At 46.3% G+C, this 15820-nt stretch overlaps 2 protein-coding genes across 3 annotated transcripts in view; one reads left to right on the top strand and one right to left on the bottom strand.

The window, feature by feature from the left end:
• Cdca8 (cell division cycle associated 8) overlaps positions 1-7781 on the bottom strand; it is a 16066-nt gene extending 8285 nt beyond the window's left edge. Inside the window, exons 1-3 of one of the 2 annotated variants that reach the window (XM_021200284.2) lie at positions 7455-7781; positions 7221-7349; positions 4702-4742 (exon numbers count right to left, since the gene is read on the bottom strand). In XM_021200284.2, coding sequence (XP_021055943.1) covers positions 4702-4742; positions 7221-7349; positions 7455-7548 — 264 coding nt within the window. In that variant the 5' untranslated portion in view covers positions 7549-7781. The remainder of the gene's footprint in view (positions 1-4701; positions 4743-7220; positions 7350-7454) is intronic. The other variant, XM_021200285.1, reaches the window with a different exon arrangement.
• Positions 7782-7925: 144 nt separating this feature from the next.
• On the top strand, positions 7926-15116 carry C6H1orf109 (chromosome 6 C1orf109 homolog). The gene is made up of 6 exons (XM_029540421.1): positions 7926-7951; positions 8043-8197; positions 9850-10127; positions 11736-11915; positions 13372-13490; positions 13602-15116. The coding sequence occupies exons 3-6, from the start codon at positions 9853-9855 to the stop codon at positions 13679-13681; spliced, it is 654 nt and encodes a 217-aa protein (XP_029396281.1). The 5' UTR covers positions 7926-7951; positions 8043-8197; positions 9850-9852; the 3' UTR covers positions 13682-15116.
• Positions 15117-15820: the final 704 nt, after the last annotated feature.

Raw genomic sequence — 15820 nt, forward strand, 5'->3', positions numbered from 1 at the left:
AAAAAAAAAAAAAAAAAAAAAAGAAATAGCAAGTTAAGGTACAAACTAATTATAAACCCACCACACAACCCAAGATCTTGCCAATAACCCACTTCTGTCCATGCATTCGTTCTTCCCTTGTTCTGTTTCCTTGTCTCTTCTGTCATTCCTCAGAGGCAAACCACGATGAATTACTTCACTTGTTTAGAAGGGAGCGTGTGTGAGTATGTACACACATACAAACACATGTATGTACATATACACATGTACGCACACATACACACTTTGCAGAATTCGAAAACCTTTTTCCATTTTATTTGCATATTAGTTGTTTGAGACAGGGTCTTCCTACTCAGCCAGAGGGGACTGGGTTCATGGTCAGTCCTTTCTTCATGGGACACTTGTAACCATGACTTGACACAGGAGGATGAGTGGATCAAGTATGCAGAAAGTGATCAGGAGATCACTCCAAGACTATCTATGCTCAGCAAGAAACAGTTCTCTAACAGACTAATGTTGTCTACCATGCTGTTAAAAAGGAAGCGGGACACTGCTGCCAACTTTGCACCGTCTGTAGTAATGACGGCAGGCTTCGAGCTCACTGCTGGTGGCAGGCCACTAACACAGTGTAAGAGTTAACACCACAGGCCTGACTGCAAGGTTGGATCTTGGCTGTCTACTGAGACCAAGGATTCCAGGAGTCCTAGAATAGCTCTCTCTGTGCTTAATTTTCATGCAAATAAATACTTAACATGTTATTAACACCTGCTTTTCTCTGCTAGGCAGAGAAGACTCAGTAATAGCTATATGTCGTCTTGAATGAGCTTGTGTGCTAAGACAACAGCTCAGGTACATTGATTTAAGCCTGTCCTGCGACTCCACTGGAGGGAGACTCCTGGAAGCTTATACCTGGCTTCCCCTGGTTTGGTTTTGTTAAGACAAGGTCACTCTATGAATCCCTGGCTATCCTAGAATTCACTATGTAGACTAGGCTGGCCTCTATCTCCAGAGATCCAGCTACTGCTGCCTCCCGAATGCTTGAATTAGCAGGATACACCACCATGCCCAGCTGCGTGACTTCTCTCTGAACGACACGGGACACGTCCTATTGTACCTTGCTCACTGTTCTGTATGCTTGGGATAAGTGTCATCGCCATGTGCATAACTATAGGCTGAGGCTTGTGAGTCTCCCTAGGGAATCACTACACCTGAAACTCCACCATTTGCAAGGCTGAGGAAGGAGGACCAACATGCTCAAGGAAAGCCTGGCTATCAGGAGCCCCGAGAAATCTAGGCCAGAGCTTTGGGGCCAAAGTATCATGCCTTTGCTAGGTTTCAAATCGAAGCTAAAGATGGAATCCTCTCAGTTTGGTGTGGTAGTGTTGGATCTCCCACACTGCAGCACAAGGCTTATTTGCAGTTTTGTATTATCTGACTAACTTAAAACCAGAGACATATTAGCTAATGAGTGTGAGTCATCTCGAATGTTTTGAAACATTAAATCCGGTTCTCTGCAGGGGGATGAGTGAAATGAGTCAGGGAACCTATTGCAATGAGAAAGAGTGTGGCCTAAGATGCTTAACCAGCTCCTGGTCTGCCCACGTGATTCCACCCTTCTACGGCACACGTCCTCAACGCTTTACCTCCCTAACTCAACACTGGCTTCTAAGTAAGTTAACTGCTGAAGCTGATGGATACCTGCTACTCAGTGAGTGAGACTACGAACCCTAAGTCACTGAATCCTTTCAACCAAAGACTCCAGTTTTGATGAACTCATACAAACTATGATAAAATTTCTTCCCACGAAAATAGACAAGTGTGTGGACACACAATTTATATACTTTTTATTTTTTATTTTTTATTTTTTTTATTTTTTCGAGACAGGGTTTCCCTGTATAGCCCTGGCTGTCTTGGAACTCACTCTGTAGACCAGGCTGGCCTCGAACTCAGAAATCCGCCTGCTTCTGCATCCCGAGTGCTGGGATTAAAGGCGTGCGCCACCATGCCCGGCTCTTATATACATTTTTATCATGCCAATGTACTCTGTGGAAGTCAATGACAGACTAGTTCCCAACTCTGTCCAATAGAACTTTCTGCAAGGCCAAGATCATTCTTTCTCAGTCCTGTCCAAAATGGTGGCAACTAGTAACATGGGTGCTGGCCATCACAGATGTGGCTACTGTCTGAACAAATAAATCCTTCATTTTTGCCTCTCTCTTTGCTGCCTTCAGTCTTGGGATTGATGCTAGGAGAGGATATAAAAAGGGTTGTGGTGTACTGAGCCTCTAGGAAGTATCAGTATCACTTCAGCAGTGTGGCACAACAAGGTCAGTCTCTGTTACCCAGTCTCCTAGGCTGGGTCACAACTTAGTAGATTTAAAGGAACTTAAGCTCTAAGGTTCTCTACTTCCCTTGCAAGTTTAGGGTGAAAAACCACAAGTAGGCTATCAAAACGGAAGTGATTCCCTCTGATGGTTTAGGAATGCCAAGTCCACCCTTTCCTAGGATACTCTGCATAACATGAACCATGGCTGTGATCAAAAGTATTAGCTTTTCCCAAAGCAAGCCAGGATCTGAGGATGGACAGCATTAGTTCAACTCTAACACTATCCATCTAAGAATGCTGTTAGGTCCTGTGATCCTCCCCACGACCTACCTGACAGCTGCCTTAAGTTCCCTTCCCTTCCATTCTGATCCATGGCTACAAATAGGGTCCCCACTACTGTGTGAGCCGAGAGCTGCTCTCTCAACCCAGAGAAGTACTTTACTTCATGTACTCACGGGTGTGTGCACGGGTCTAAGCCCTCATGTGGTCAGAGGACAACTTTGATCAAATGCTCTCTCCTTTTACCTTCTATCTGGGCTCCAAGTATTTAACCCAAGTTGCCTGTTGTAATGTCTAATTACTGAGCCATTTTGCCAGCCCTCCATCTGGCAGTTTATGATAAAAATTACTATAAAGGGTAAAGAGAAAGCGATTGTGGGGGAAAGAAAGACCCCTTCCCAAACACACCTTTCTAGTTGGCTAGTCAGAAGTCCAGGCCTCTACGGGTGGACCCGAGCTACCCCTGAAAAGCTCTTTGGTGAAATCCACTCTACATTCTCGGCTGTAGCAAACAGCAGAGGCAGGCAGAGACTTGTCAGCGGAGGTCCTAGCTGCCTAAGATCTGCACAGATAGGCTGCAAGGCTAATGCTGGCCTAGCCCGAGGTTAGCTGGATGGCCTAGGAGACTGCTTGTGTAAACAGGGTGACCTCTGCTCTCCACGGGCCCCTTTCCTCACTTCCCTTTCCTCCAAGGGTCTCAAGGCCCTATGTATAAGCCCTTCAAGTTTCTTTCCCTACCCTCTGATGAATCCCCATGTTCATCTACATGTGTATGTTTATAAGTAATCTGACCATTTCCAGTTTACTTCATAGATTAACATTATTCATCCTTCAGAGGAAAGAGGAAACACACAAACTTGCCTACCAAAGTGTTGGGGAAAGGCCTCGGAACTCCCAGGCCTTTCTGTACATTCCCTTCCACCCCAGTGGCTCTTGAACCCTGTTTGTTTAGGGTTGTGTAGAGGAACACAGGCATGGATGACTGTTGGCCACAGGCGATCAGCTTACTTTTAGGCCTTTATTCCATAGGATGTGCTCTGAGCTCTAATCCTCTGAGGGTATAGCTGAGTTCCCTGGCAAACAGCACCCCATCCAGTATGTCTGAGGACTTTCTATAGGTCACTTCATTAATACAAACCCAGGCAAGGTTAACAGATGTTCACTGTGACTAGCAAAGAACTCTTACCACTGTAACCATGGAGCTACACAGGACAAAAGGCCAAATATTCTAATACAAGATGCTCTCATTTCTGTAGTCTTATGAAACTAAGAGGGCAGGGAGTAGGAACTGGGCAGACAACTCTGGTTTAAAGCACTAGTTGTTTTTACAATGGACCCAAGTTCAATTCCCAGGACCTACAAGGTGGCTCACAAACTTCTGTAACAATTCAAGGGATCCAACACCTTCTTCTGACCTCCATAACCAAGCATGCATGTGGTATACATACATACATGCAGGCAAAAAAATAAGGATTTAAATAAATAAATCCTTAAAAAGGAAAGGTAATATAGAACATGTGGGCAAGAAGGTAGACAAATCCTCCAAATATGCATATAACCCTGCGTTCCTTGGTCCCATGGAGGTAGGCAGGAGGGTCATGAGTGCCTGGCCAGCCCGTGTGAGACTGACTCAGGAAATCAAAAAGTAAATAAGATGGAGTAGCATTTGTGTAGAACTTAAAAGGTCTTATAGTTTGTTTATTTTAAATTTTCTCTAAACAAGTTAGAACTTAACATGACGTAAATACTATATAAGTAGTTGTATATAAATAGTTGCTCAGTTGTAGCCCTTAGAGAATAAGTGCATAAATATTTAGTGTAGATACAATCTATTTTTTTCTGAACATTTCTGACCCATAGTTTGTTGCAAGCCCAGAGAAGAAACACACAGATGGAAGGGAGGGGCTGTAACACAGCATACTCCTTTTTTAGGACTAAGATCTATTTGGACTTCATGCATACAGTAACTTGACACAAGTATAATTTTTTTTTTTTGCAGTTGACACAATTAATATCCCGACAAAACCTTTTCTACAGTAGACACACAGTAGTTGGATTTTTTTGGACATAATTAACCTTACAAACCAACCAACTCAAAACCAAGATGGTTCACTTACTTTTGCTGCCTCTTCCAGGGCCTGCTTGTTTCCTCCTAGGGCTTAAAAAGGTATTTCGTTACTCTCAGGTTTGAATGACGACTGCCTTTCCGGCACCACCAGTTTTCTTCCTCAATCCGAGCAGCAAACCCTCCCTTCCCTCTAGTGACTACTGTCGTCAGGTCTTCTCCAGTGTGGCCCTCCTGGTCGCAGCTACTGGCTCTACCATCTCTGTCCTCAGAGTTCCTCTTGTTTCCCAAACAGGCTATCCTCAGGCTCAGAGCTTGGATATAAGTATTTCTTCTCATCAGTAGACTGCTCTGTGCCTTAAAAACTTCTATTCATTCTATAAAACTCAGCTCAAATGCCACATTAAAACTACGTAACTGTAAATACTTATATACAAAGTACAGCAAATTATTCAAAAGCTATTAAAGCTATTTAGATGTCTACTCCTGCCTGAACTGAATTTGATAATATCCCTTGGTACTGGCAAAAAGATACAGAATGAAAGCTTAGGTAAGCTCCTCATTACAAGTCTTCACGGTCCCAGAGGTGATGGTGCACGCCTTTAATCCTAGCACTTAGGAGGCAGAGGCAGGCAGATCTCACAGTCTGACACCAGCCTGTGTTACAGAATATTTGTGAACCCCAGGACTGTGTTATTTACTGGAAAAACTCATTTTTAGTGGTGTGGTTCACTCTTTTTTTTTTTTTTTTGATATTTTTCTTAAGATTTATTTATTTATTATATGTAAGCACACTGTAGCTGTCTTCAGACACTCCAGAAGAAGGAGTCAGATCTTGTCACAGATGGTTGTGAGCCACCATGTGGTTGCTGGGATTCGAACTCTGGACCTTCGGAAGAACAGTCGGGTGCTCTTACCCACTGAGCCATCTCACCAGCCCCGGTGTGGCTCAGTCTTAACACACACCTTTAATTCAAGAGCTTTTTGCTTGAGTACTATAAACATGACTAAATAAAGTCAACCATAGGTCAAGAGGTAGAGCAGGCAACCAGCTGAGAGGAAATGACCATATGATTATTAGGAAAAACCATAGGGAATAAGAACAAGTCAGGAGGGTGGATAGAGACGAATAGGAAGTAGAAGGGAGGGTCATTCAATTTGAAGGTTTCTTGAGATGGTCTGAGAGAGGCATGCCTTCTAGGACATCAGCTGAGGGGGAGGTCAGCTGGGTGCTCTCTCTGCCTCTCTGAGCTAGCAGGCTCTCACCTCAGCATCTGGCTCCCAAGTCTTTATAGGGAAAATCAAACTACTGAGATTTTGTTAAATCAATAGGCCTGGTCTAGAGAATGAATTCCAGGACAGCTGGGGCTACACAGAAAAACCCTGTCTCAAGAAAAAGACAAAAAACAAAACAAATGAACACAATAAAAAAAAGACAAAGAACTTCCTCATGGAATCCTGGGCCTTACAGACAGAATGCTGGAGAGCAAACGGACTCTGCCTCCATATGTGAAAACCTGAGTAATGTATCTCTTTGGGCCCCAATCTTGTCATTCTAAAACTGGTCTACTTGCCAGCATGGTGGCACAAGCCTTTAATCCTAGAACTTTGGAGACAGAGGCAGGTGGCTCTCAAGTGTGTTCAAGGCCACCTTGATTTACATAAGAGTTCCAGAATAGCCAGGGCTGCAAAGAGAGCCTGTCTCAAAAACAAAACTGGCTCATCCTATTAATGTTTATTCAGTTCATACTTAACTGGCTACTACTCCCATCTTGTTTGTAGTATTTTATTTCTAAATTCTGTATGAATTTTTAAGTGATCCTTCTCCACTACCCTGTAAATTTTTAGGGGCGGGGACAATGCCTGCTTTTCCTAGGTGCATCTTTAGTACCTAGCCTAGTGACTGACAATTAACTTTGTAGAAATGAATGAACAGATAGATTAATAAGGCATGACAGAAGAACCTTGTGAGCAAAACATGCACTTACACCTAGGAAGAAGGAGACACACTGGTAGATATTAGTGATGAGGAAAGGAGAGGAAGCGGCTGAGAAAAAGGAGCCTCGATGCTTCCTCAGAGGTCTCACACGTAGTGGGATGGGGGCTGGTATTTTTCTCTGGTCAGAAAACCCACTCCTATCTTTGTAGTTTACAAGTGATGTGCTCATTTTTAAGTCGGCAATTTCCGTAAGACAGAGCTGTTTGAGGTTACTGTTCGAAATGAGCTCTGACCAAAACCAAATAATTTTTTTCTTAATTTATTCATTCATTTTAGAAGGCTGAGTTTGCACAAGTATTTCCCCAAATGTGTGGAAATTATGTGAAATTGACATTTCAGGGCGCCCGGAAATCAAATTCATCACGGCTCTTTTGGAACTATAACAGAAATCCAGTTCCAGAATTCTAAACTATTTGTTACCTAGCCTGTTAAGGGCAATGGTTTGCCTACCCACAGACTGGATGGCAGTTTCCAGTGGACTGGGCAGTAGGGTCTCCCCAAAAGACGGATGTGTTCTCCCAAAACTCTCCCCTTGGACACAGAGATGCTGAGAAAACGCTAGCAGCTCTTACCGAAGTAGTCAAGCCACTTCATCCCTTGCAGCGCCTTGGGGAGTCGAAGGATCTCGAAGTTGTACAGATTTTCCACCTCCGTGAGGAGCGTCTGTCTGTCGGACTCAATTTGCTTGATTCGAACTTGCACTGCAAAGAGGTGAAAGCGGACGGATCCCGCGTCAGGTGTGCGAAGCCGTCGCACCCGCGTCCCAACCCACCCAAAGCCCACGATCACGCGAATCCACCCCTTACCCTCGCGGTCGAAGTCCTTCAGGAAGGAGGCGAGCTTCCGGCTCCGCTGCGTGTTGGTCTTGGTTCCGCGGCTGCTGCGTTTCTTAGGAGCCATGACGCCCGGCAGCGTCGAGCGAGGGGCCAAGCGGCCGGCTCCGCGACTGAGACGGGGAGAGAGGGTGTGAGCGGCCGGAGAGCAGCGAAAGTTCAGTCGTTGGAGTCTAGGTTTCTAGAACTCTGCCGAAACGTACCTGCGGGTCTCAAAACACAGACTGAGGAACCCTCACAGCTTCTGCTAAAGGGACGGGCGGCTACTCGGCCAACCGCCACCCAATTCAAACGGGCACAGCCTAGCCAATAGCAAATCGCCGTCTTAGGACTGTTCCCACCACACCCAATCACAATAAGACTTCTCCCTCCTACAGCCAATCCTCAGGGAGGACTTCAATGCCCAGAAGTCATTGCGGCATGCGCCATCTTTTCGCGACTCCAGAGTAGTGCTAACTGGAAGTAGAGTGGTGAGTTCGCTCTTGGGAATAAGCGCGGTGTAGTTTTTTTTGATGTACTCTGCGTTGACATCGCAGGATTTACGTTTTCCTGTTGATTTAGGAACAGGGCTGGAAATCGTAAAGAGAGGCGACAAGACTGACTCCAGAAGCACAGGTCCGGGAATAGACAGACCTCAGAGACTCGCAGTCTAAAGCAGATTGCCCCGTCGTGAAGAAACCCCTTCGGAAGACCTGAAGCAATTCCGCCGAGAGCAGGTAAGAGGACCGCCAGAATCTCTATTCTTGAGTGTCAGCGGTTACAAGACGGAGACACAGCTCCACTCTGCAGCGTGAGGTGTTCCCTTAAACCTTTTAAGGACTTCAGTTCAGTTGACAGCTCTGACGCTGATCCAGCACTAGCCGATTTATGAAGCAGAGTTACATGAACACATTTGCTACGGGGCCTCACCATATAATGCTGGCTAGCTTGGAAGTCTCTGTGTATACTAGGTTGGCCTCCAAGTCACAGAGATCTGCTTGTTTCTGTCTTCCCACTGCTAGGATTAAAGGTAAATTCAACAACTCCCAGCCTAAAGCTATTTTAAATACAGGCTTAAGCACAAGAATTAAGAGAGAGAGAGGCACCTAGGTATAAACGACACTTGCATGCTGCTCAGTGAATCTCAGAAAGTTAGATATAGCCACATGGGTATGAGCTTCTCTAGGGAGATCAGCAGTTCATTTTCTTTTTCTTTCTTTTCCCCCAGTTTCTTGAGACCAGGTTGGCCTCAAACCCAAAGATTCACCTGGATCTGCCTCCAGAGTGCTGGAATTAAAGTCATGTTACGTTAGGCACGTATACTTATTTTGGTGGCTTTCAGGTTAATCTCAAAAGGGTTTCTATAAACCCTTGTTGGCCAGGTGTGGTGGCGCATGCCTTTAATCCCGGCACTTGGGAGGCAGAGGCAGGCAGATTTCTGAGTTCGAGGCCAGCCTGGTCTACAGAGTGAGTTCCAGGACAGCCAGGGCCATGCAGAGAAACCCTGTCTCAGGAAAAAACAAAAACAAAAACAACACACACCCTTTTTACTCCCTTCAAACAAGAAGTTGTTTGATAAGAGAAGTAAGTGAGGTGGCTTTCAGGATTCTTTGATGGTATTATAATCTAATAAAGTGAAATCAGGAACTCCTACAGTTGTAAATGGGATAGTGTGTATCCTTTCTCTGTAAATGGGATTCCTGGTGAGATTTCTAGAACATGGAAGGTTTACAGCAGGGAAGGAAGAAGGGCTGTAATATGCAATTGGTAAATGTACTTGCTGGAATTCTTCCTTCATTGTTGGCCAAAGGTGTTAGCCTGCTTCCAGGATGAGGAGTTCTTTTTCATGTCCCCCAAAGTCTCCTTACCTTTCAATATTGCCTTGGGACTATTTGAAGACCAACAGCTGGTCTTCTCATGATGTCAGAAATGACTCACCAAGGCTGGAGAGATGACTCAGCAGGTAAGAGCACTGACTGCTCTTCCAGAGGTCCTGAGTTCAATTTCCAGCAACCACATGGTGGCTCACAACCATCTGTAATGGGATCTGGCACCCTCTTCTAATGTGTCTGAAGACAGTCACAGTGTACTCATACATAAAATAAAATAAAAAAAAAAAGAAATGACTCACCCTTGATGCAGGCCCTCCCCTTCCGGTAACCTGATCCCCCCCCCTTTTTTAAAGAGTTCCTTATTTATTATATGTAAGTACACTGTAGCTGTCTTCAGACACCCCAGAAGAGGGCATCAGACCTCATTATGGATTGTTTTGAGCCACCATGTGGTTGCTGGGATTTGAACTCAGGGCCTCTGGAAGAGCAGTTCTCTTAACCACTGAGCCATCCCTCCAGCCCCCTGACTCCCTTTTGTTTTGTTTTTTTCTTCCCAGAAAATGGCTCATGACCAGTCTCTGCTGGTTGTGCAGCAGGCCCTGAAGAAGTGCTTCCCTGTGGTGGAGGAACAGCAGGACCTGTGGCAGAGCACCCTGCAGGACTGCTCGCCCCTCCTGTCCTCTCTCAGTAACCTGGCTGAGCAGCTGCAAGCTGCACAGAGTCTGCGGTTTGAGGATGTGCCAGCCCTTCGTCCCTTTCCAGACTTACAGGAGCGGTTGAGGTGCAAGCAGCTGGAGGCTGGTGACGTTGTCCTGGACAAGCTAGCTGAGAGGCTGTAAGAGGCTCTGTGTCCCTCTTTGATGCACAGATCTTAACGCCGCATGGCATCCCAGCCTCAGTCAGGGGGTCCTACGGAAATCAACAAAAGCAAGTCAGATGTAATCATGCTGGAGCTAAGTTGAATGTCCGTGAGTTTGAGGCCAACCTAGACTACATTGTAAGGTCATGCATGTCTTTTTTTTTTTTTTTTTTTTGGTTTTTCAAGACAGGGTTTCTCTGTGTAGCCCTGGCAGTCCTGGAACTCACTCTGTAGACCAGGCTGGCCTCAAACTCAAGAGATCTGCCAGCCTCTGCCTCCCGAGTGCTGGGATTAAAGGCATGTGCCACCATACCCGGCTCATGCATGTCTTTAAAAGAAAAAAAAAATCAGGCCAGGTGTTTAGTCTCAGCATTAAGGAGGCAGAGACAGGCAGATCTCTGAGTTCAAGGCCAGTCTGGTCTACATAGAGAGTTCTAAGGTAACCAGGGCTACACAGAGAAACCCAGACTCAAAATAAATAAGTAAATAAATAAAAATAACTCCAAACCAACTAAATGGAAGAAATTACAAAGGCAGAAAAGCATAAGAGTGGGGAAGAGTGCGGTCCTCTTCTGTGGCCGTCCTTGGTATACTGTAGTTCAGTGAGAGCCAGAATGAAGGACTGTATGTCTGGTACCTTGTACACCTCTGGCTTATCATGCATTTGGAAGCAAGAAAAGGGAAAATCAAACTGATTGTACTGATCACAGAGCCAGTGAGAAGTAGAGCTGGGAATCTGAAGCCTGCCTGCCTGCCACTGAAGCTGGGGCTTCTCACCACCACCTGGTTCCACCCACAAGTGGATGCATGTGTAACTAGTCCAGGAAACAGTAACAACACAGGTGTTACTCAGATACTCTGCCTTCGGCTTGTTCTTAATGTTAGTCAGTCTATAAGCAGGTCTTCCAGACTTGCGGGTTTTGGATTGTTTCCTGTTTTTACCCCATAAGCCACAGTAGGATATTTAGAGCTAGAGTTCTGGGCTAGGGGATCCCTTGTCCGTTGGGAAGTTGCAGCCTTTGTTTTAGTGATGGGTTCCTTAGAGTCAGCATTAGAATAATATGTAGATACTGCCAAAGGCACTTTACACACATCATCGTATTTATCTTTCCAGTGACAATTCATTCACTGATGGACTGTGTGTTTGCTGTTCTTGGGAGACACTGAGCAGTGGAGCCTTTATGCACAGAAGAAATAACTCACTTTCTCAAGTGGTCTGTGTACACTGAACCCACATTGCCATTGAAGAACTGGCCAAACAAGGGCAGTTAAGATGGCTCATTGGGTAAAGGCACTTGCTGTGCAAGCCTGATGACCTGAATTCAATCCACAGGCCCATGGAAAGGTGGAAGGACAGAGTGGATGCCACAAAGTAGTCCTCTGATCTCCACACATACGCTCTGTCATGTGCATGTCCTTCCTTCACACTAAATTAACAGGGGTAGCTCAGTGGTAGATGCTTCCCTAACACATCTAAGGGTTTGAGTCTCCTCTGAAACAGAACTTAGAAGGACAGTAGTGGTTTGAGAAGGCTCATCCCCATCTCTTTTGGGGATACTGCCTAACACCCTACCTTTCCCACAGAGCCACCCTCCTCAAGGTCCGTAACACCATCAGCAGCCATGTGGAGCAGGTATTTCAGGCCTATGAGCAGCATGCGGCTGTGCTGGACATTGATGCCGTCCTGCGCCCCTCAGTTGTGAGCCCCTCTGTGGCTGACATGTTGGAGTGGCTGCAAGACATCGACAGACATTATGGAAGCTCATATCCTTCGAGTGCTTCCTGACTGACTGCCCAGAGCTGCCCCTAGAGGCCGCAGCAGGGTCAGACTTCACAGGGTCAGCAGGCTGTATACATTGCTGCAGTTTTCTAGTGCTTAGACTGGGATTCTTCTTGCATTTATCCTTTTTTAAATAGTCGTTCCTTATAGTTTATCTGCTATGCATCAAAAGGGGGAATGCATAGTGTCAGAGGTGGTGAGTGCTAAATAAAGCGGAGCAGGTGAGGGGAGGTGGGGCTGCGACTTTAATAGTGTGATCAGTACAGGGACCCATGAGGCAGTGACATCCTGAAACAGTGATGCTCACAGCATTTGAGTAAAGTTTGAAAGAGGGAAGGAATGAGCCATGTGGGTATTTGGAAGACAAGTGGTCCAGGCAGAGGGTAGATGGAGTGAGCTTGTCTGGTACGTGTAGGAACTACTGTGAGGCCAGTGGGAGTGAGGGCAGGGCATGAGGAGAGAAACAGAGGGCCTTGATTTTTGAGAAGGATCTTGAAGGTTTTGGCTGTTACTCTGAAATCAAAGTTCTCAGAAGCTTTAAGCAGAACCACGTGGTCAAGGCCTATGCTTAACAGTGCTCTGTTCTGAAGAACAGTTGGCATGGCAGAGCAAGCCTGAGAGCAGGAAGTTAGCCGCAGTCTTGGCCTTTTCTCCATTTGTGTCCGCGACTGTCATCTGACCCTGGTTTTGCTCCCTTTACTGTTGCTTCCGGTCTTGAGTCTCAGTTTCCTGTGGCTGCCTCCAGCTGGCTCATGTAGTGAACTCCAAATTCAAGTTTAAAGCTGAACATGGACCAGCAGTGCCCACTGCATGACTGATTTTCATGTTGTGATCAAGTATCGAACACAAAGCAGGACAGACAGATTTGTTTCCGGTCATAGCTGGAGGGATATGTCCATCATGGAGGGAAGTACACAGGGACAGGAGCGTAAGCCACTGGTCACATTGCACCTGCATCAGGATGCAGGGAATGCTGACTGCTGCCGTTCACTTTCTGTTCATTCTGGGCCCCCAGCCCGGGGATTGACACCATCCACATTCAGAGGAGTCTTCCCACTACAGCTAAACCTTTCTAGAGACATAACAGACACAACCTGTGTCATGTTTCCATGGTGAATCTAAATTCAGACAAGTTGACAGAGGAGACTGTCACCCAATCTGGATATGTAGGGACGATCTTCCTCCTGCCCCTCTGTCCCCTCTAATCACTGCAGTAGTGGTACTAGGTGTGCTAGTGGGGCCGCTAACCCTGATAGCCCTAAGCACTGCCATGGGCTACGCGCTGGAGCCACTGGTCGGCTCTACTACCCTGCCTTGGTTTCTGATCACATGGCTGAGATGGACCACGTTCAACAGTAGTCCCAAAAGAGCGCATGACCTAGTGACACAGACATCTTGTAAGTTCCTTTTTCTTGTGACAAGTCCTTAACTTCTGGGAAGGTACCTGAAGAGAAAGTACCTCATCTCCTCCATCCACTGGGGAGACTTGGCCGGTATCCAAGCACTGCCCAAGGCCTGGGACCAGATTTCAGAAGATGAGTGCCAAAGCCTTGTGTCAGGTACTGGTGTCTGTCAGTCCTGTGCTGCCTCTCTGGAGGGGTTAGACACCCCCCCGCTGTGCTCTTGGGCCTTGATAAACCTGATGCTTTGTCCCTTGCTTCCTGTTCTAGATGTCCTGCTGAGTGTCTCCTTCTTCCTGGAGGAGCCAGGAGGCTGTGCAGTGTCTGGAGATCTGGAGCACCGCAGCTGAGGGCTGCCATTGCTACCCTAGGCTCTTTCTACGTGTGGGTCAGCATTGCTACCTGACTCACTGGAATAGCAGTGCCTACGGTAGAGGCCCTGGGACTTCTCCATGCTAGGCCAAGGCCAAGGCCAAGGGTCCATGGCCTCTGCACCTATGGCTCTGAGAAGTGGATAGAGGTGGAGGAGACAGGAAAGACAGTGCTGATAAACAGTGTCCACCAAGACAGGAAAGGGCAGAATGCAAGGTTGTGTGGCCACCGCTGTCTATGTCATCTGAACCATATTCTCTGGTTGGCTCAGGTCCTGATTCTGTGTGTGTCAGTATCTGAGTCCTTAATGGCTTAAAGATAGGAGTGGGTCTGGGAGTCAAGGGCAGGAGCAGTGTGTGTGTGTGTTGGGGGGGGGGTCGGGGGACAAAGTCAATCCCCTGCAAACCCCCAAAAAGGGAGGGACTGAAGGAAAGGGAATGTTTAAAATATTTACCCCTTCTCTGAAGCTCATTATGAAGCCAATTTCCATTTCCAAAATCAGCCACCAGGGGACGATGGTGCAGCGTGAGTGGTTCTGAATGCCTTGTTCTTGAGGGAGGTCTCCTGTTGCTGTTAAAAACCACTGAGGTGGCAGAGGGGAGCTGGATATCCCACCCAGGACTAGGGAGGCAAAGACAGGTGGATCTCTGTGATTTTAAGATCATCTTGGTCTCCATAGCTTCAGGCCAACCAAGGCCACATACTGAGACTGTCTCAGAAAAGAAGAAAGAGGTAATGGAGAAATAGTGGTGACAGGGCTGAGGGACCTTGCATTGGCCACGGTCTTCTGAGTTTGGGGTAACTGGCCAGGGGAGGGGATGCCAGCTGTGACGATTGGTTTTTATGGTCCACTTGACATGCAAAGCCACCTGGGAAGGGAGTCTCAGTAAGGAATGTTCTAGATTTGGTTGGCTTGCAGACATGTAAGATTTTCTTAACTGAGGTGAGAAGACCCATCCTGAATGTGAGTGGCAGCATTTCATGGGCTGGAGCCAGGATCAAAGGAGAAAGAGGGCAGGCTGAGCACTTAGCAGGCATGCACTAACCCATCGCTTCTGACGGTGAATGTGCTGTGACCACTGCTTCATGTTCCTGCCAGAGACTCTCCTGTAGTAATGGATTCTAACTTCAAATTATAAGCCTAATAAGTCCTTTCTCCCTTCAGTTGCATCTGTCAATAGGTTTTATCATGCTTTAGGGTTCTCTAAAGGAACAGAACTAATGATAGCATGAATGAATATAAAGAGAGAGGTATTGGGGGCAGCGAGGGTGAGGGCCGGCGTGCCTAAAGCAAAAGCTTTCTTCTCCCATATGATGTTATGTGGGCTCCCACCACAGGGTTTGACCCAGATTTGGGGTGGGTCTTCCTACCCCGGAATGATCCAGATTTAGAGTGGGTCTTCCCACCTCAAATGATCCAATCAAGAAAACCCCTCACAGGCATGCCCAGTTGCTTGAGTCTTAGTTGATTCCAGATGTCAAGTTGACAGTGAAGATTAGCCATCACATGCAGTACCAGGAAAGAGACTGAGAGGCAGCCTCGAGTGGTACCGACCCTTGCCTTCTGTGCTACGGCCACTGCCCAGGGGTGCCAGCTTCCCATGTACCCTACAAGTCAGGGCTGCCGTGTACAGGGCATAGTGCAGAGAATGAGTCAGGGCCACTGTGTACAGGGCATAGTGCAGAGAATGGATTTATTTTAGCTTTTGATTTTCCAAGACAGGGTTTCTCTGTAGCCCTGGCTGTCCTGGAACTCACTCTAAACCAGGCTGATCTCAGAGATCCACCTTCCTCTGCCTCCCGAGTGCTAGGATCAAAGGCGTGCGCCACCACCACCACCCAGCTAAGGATGGAGACTTTTAAAAAGAAAGTGGCTTTGTTTTCTTACTATATTTTTTGTTTACAATTAAAGAAAAATACAAAAAAGTATAATGCAATAATATTTTGATCTGGATCCATTTACCGTTCTTCATAAATTTCAAAACAAAATCATTGATACAAACTCATTCTTTCTAAATTTGTGGATAGTGGGACATCTGTAAATAAGTCAATAAAATATATACTATATAGACTATATAGACTATATGACATTTGGTAAATATATTACTTTTTTTTGC

Source organism: Mus pahari, chromosome 6, assembly GCF_900095145.1.
Source record: "Mus pahari chromosome 6, PAHARI_EIJ_v1.1, whole genome shotgun sequence".
NCBI lineage: Eukaryota > Metazoa > Chordata > Mammalia > Rodentia > Muridae > Mus > Mus pahari.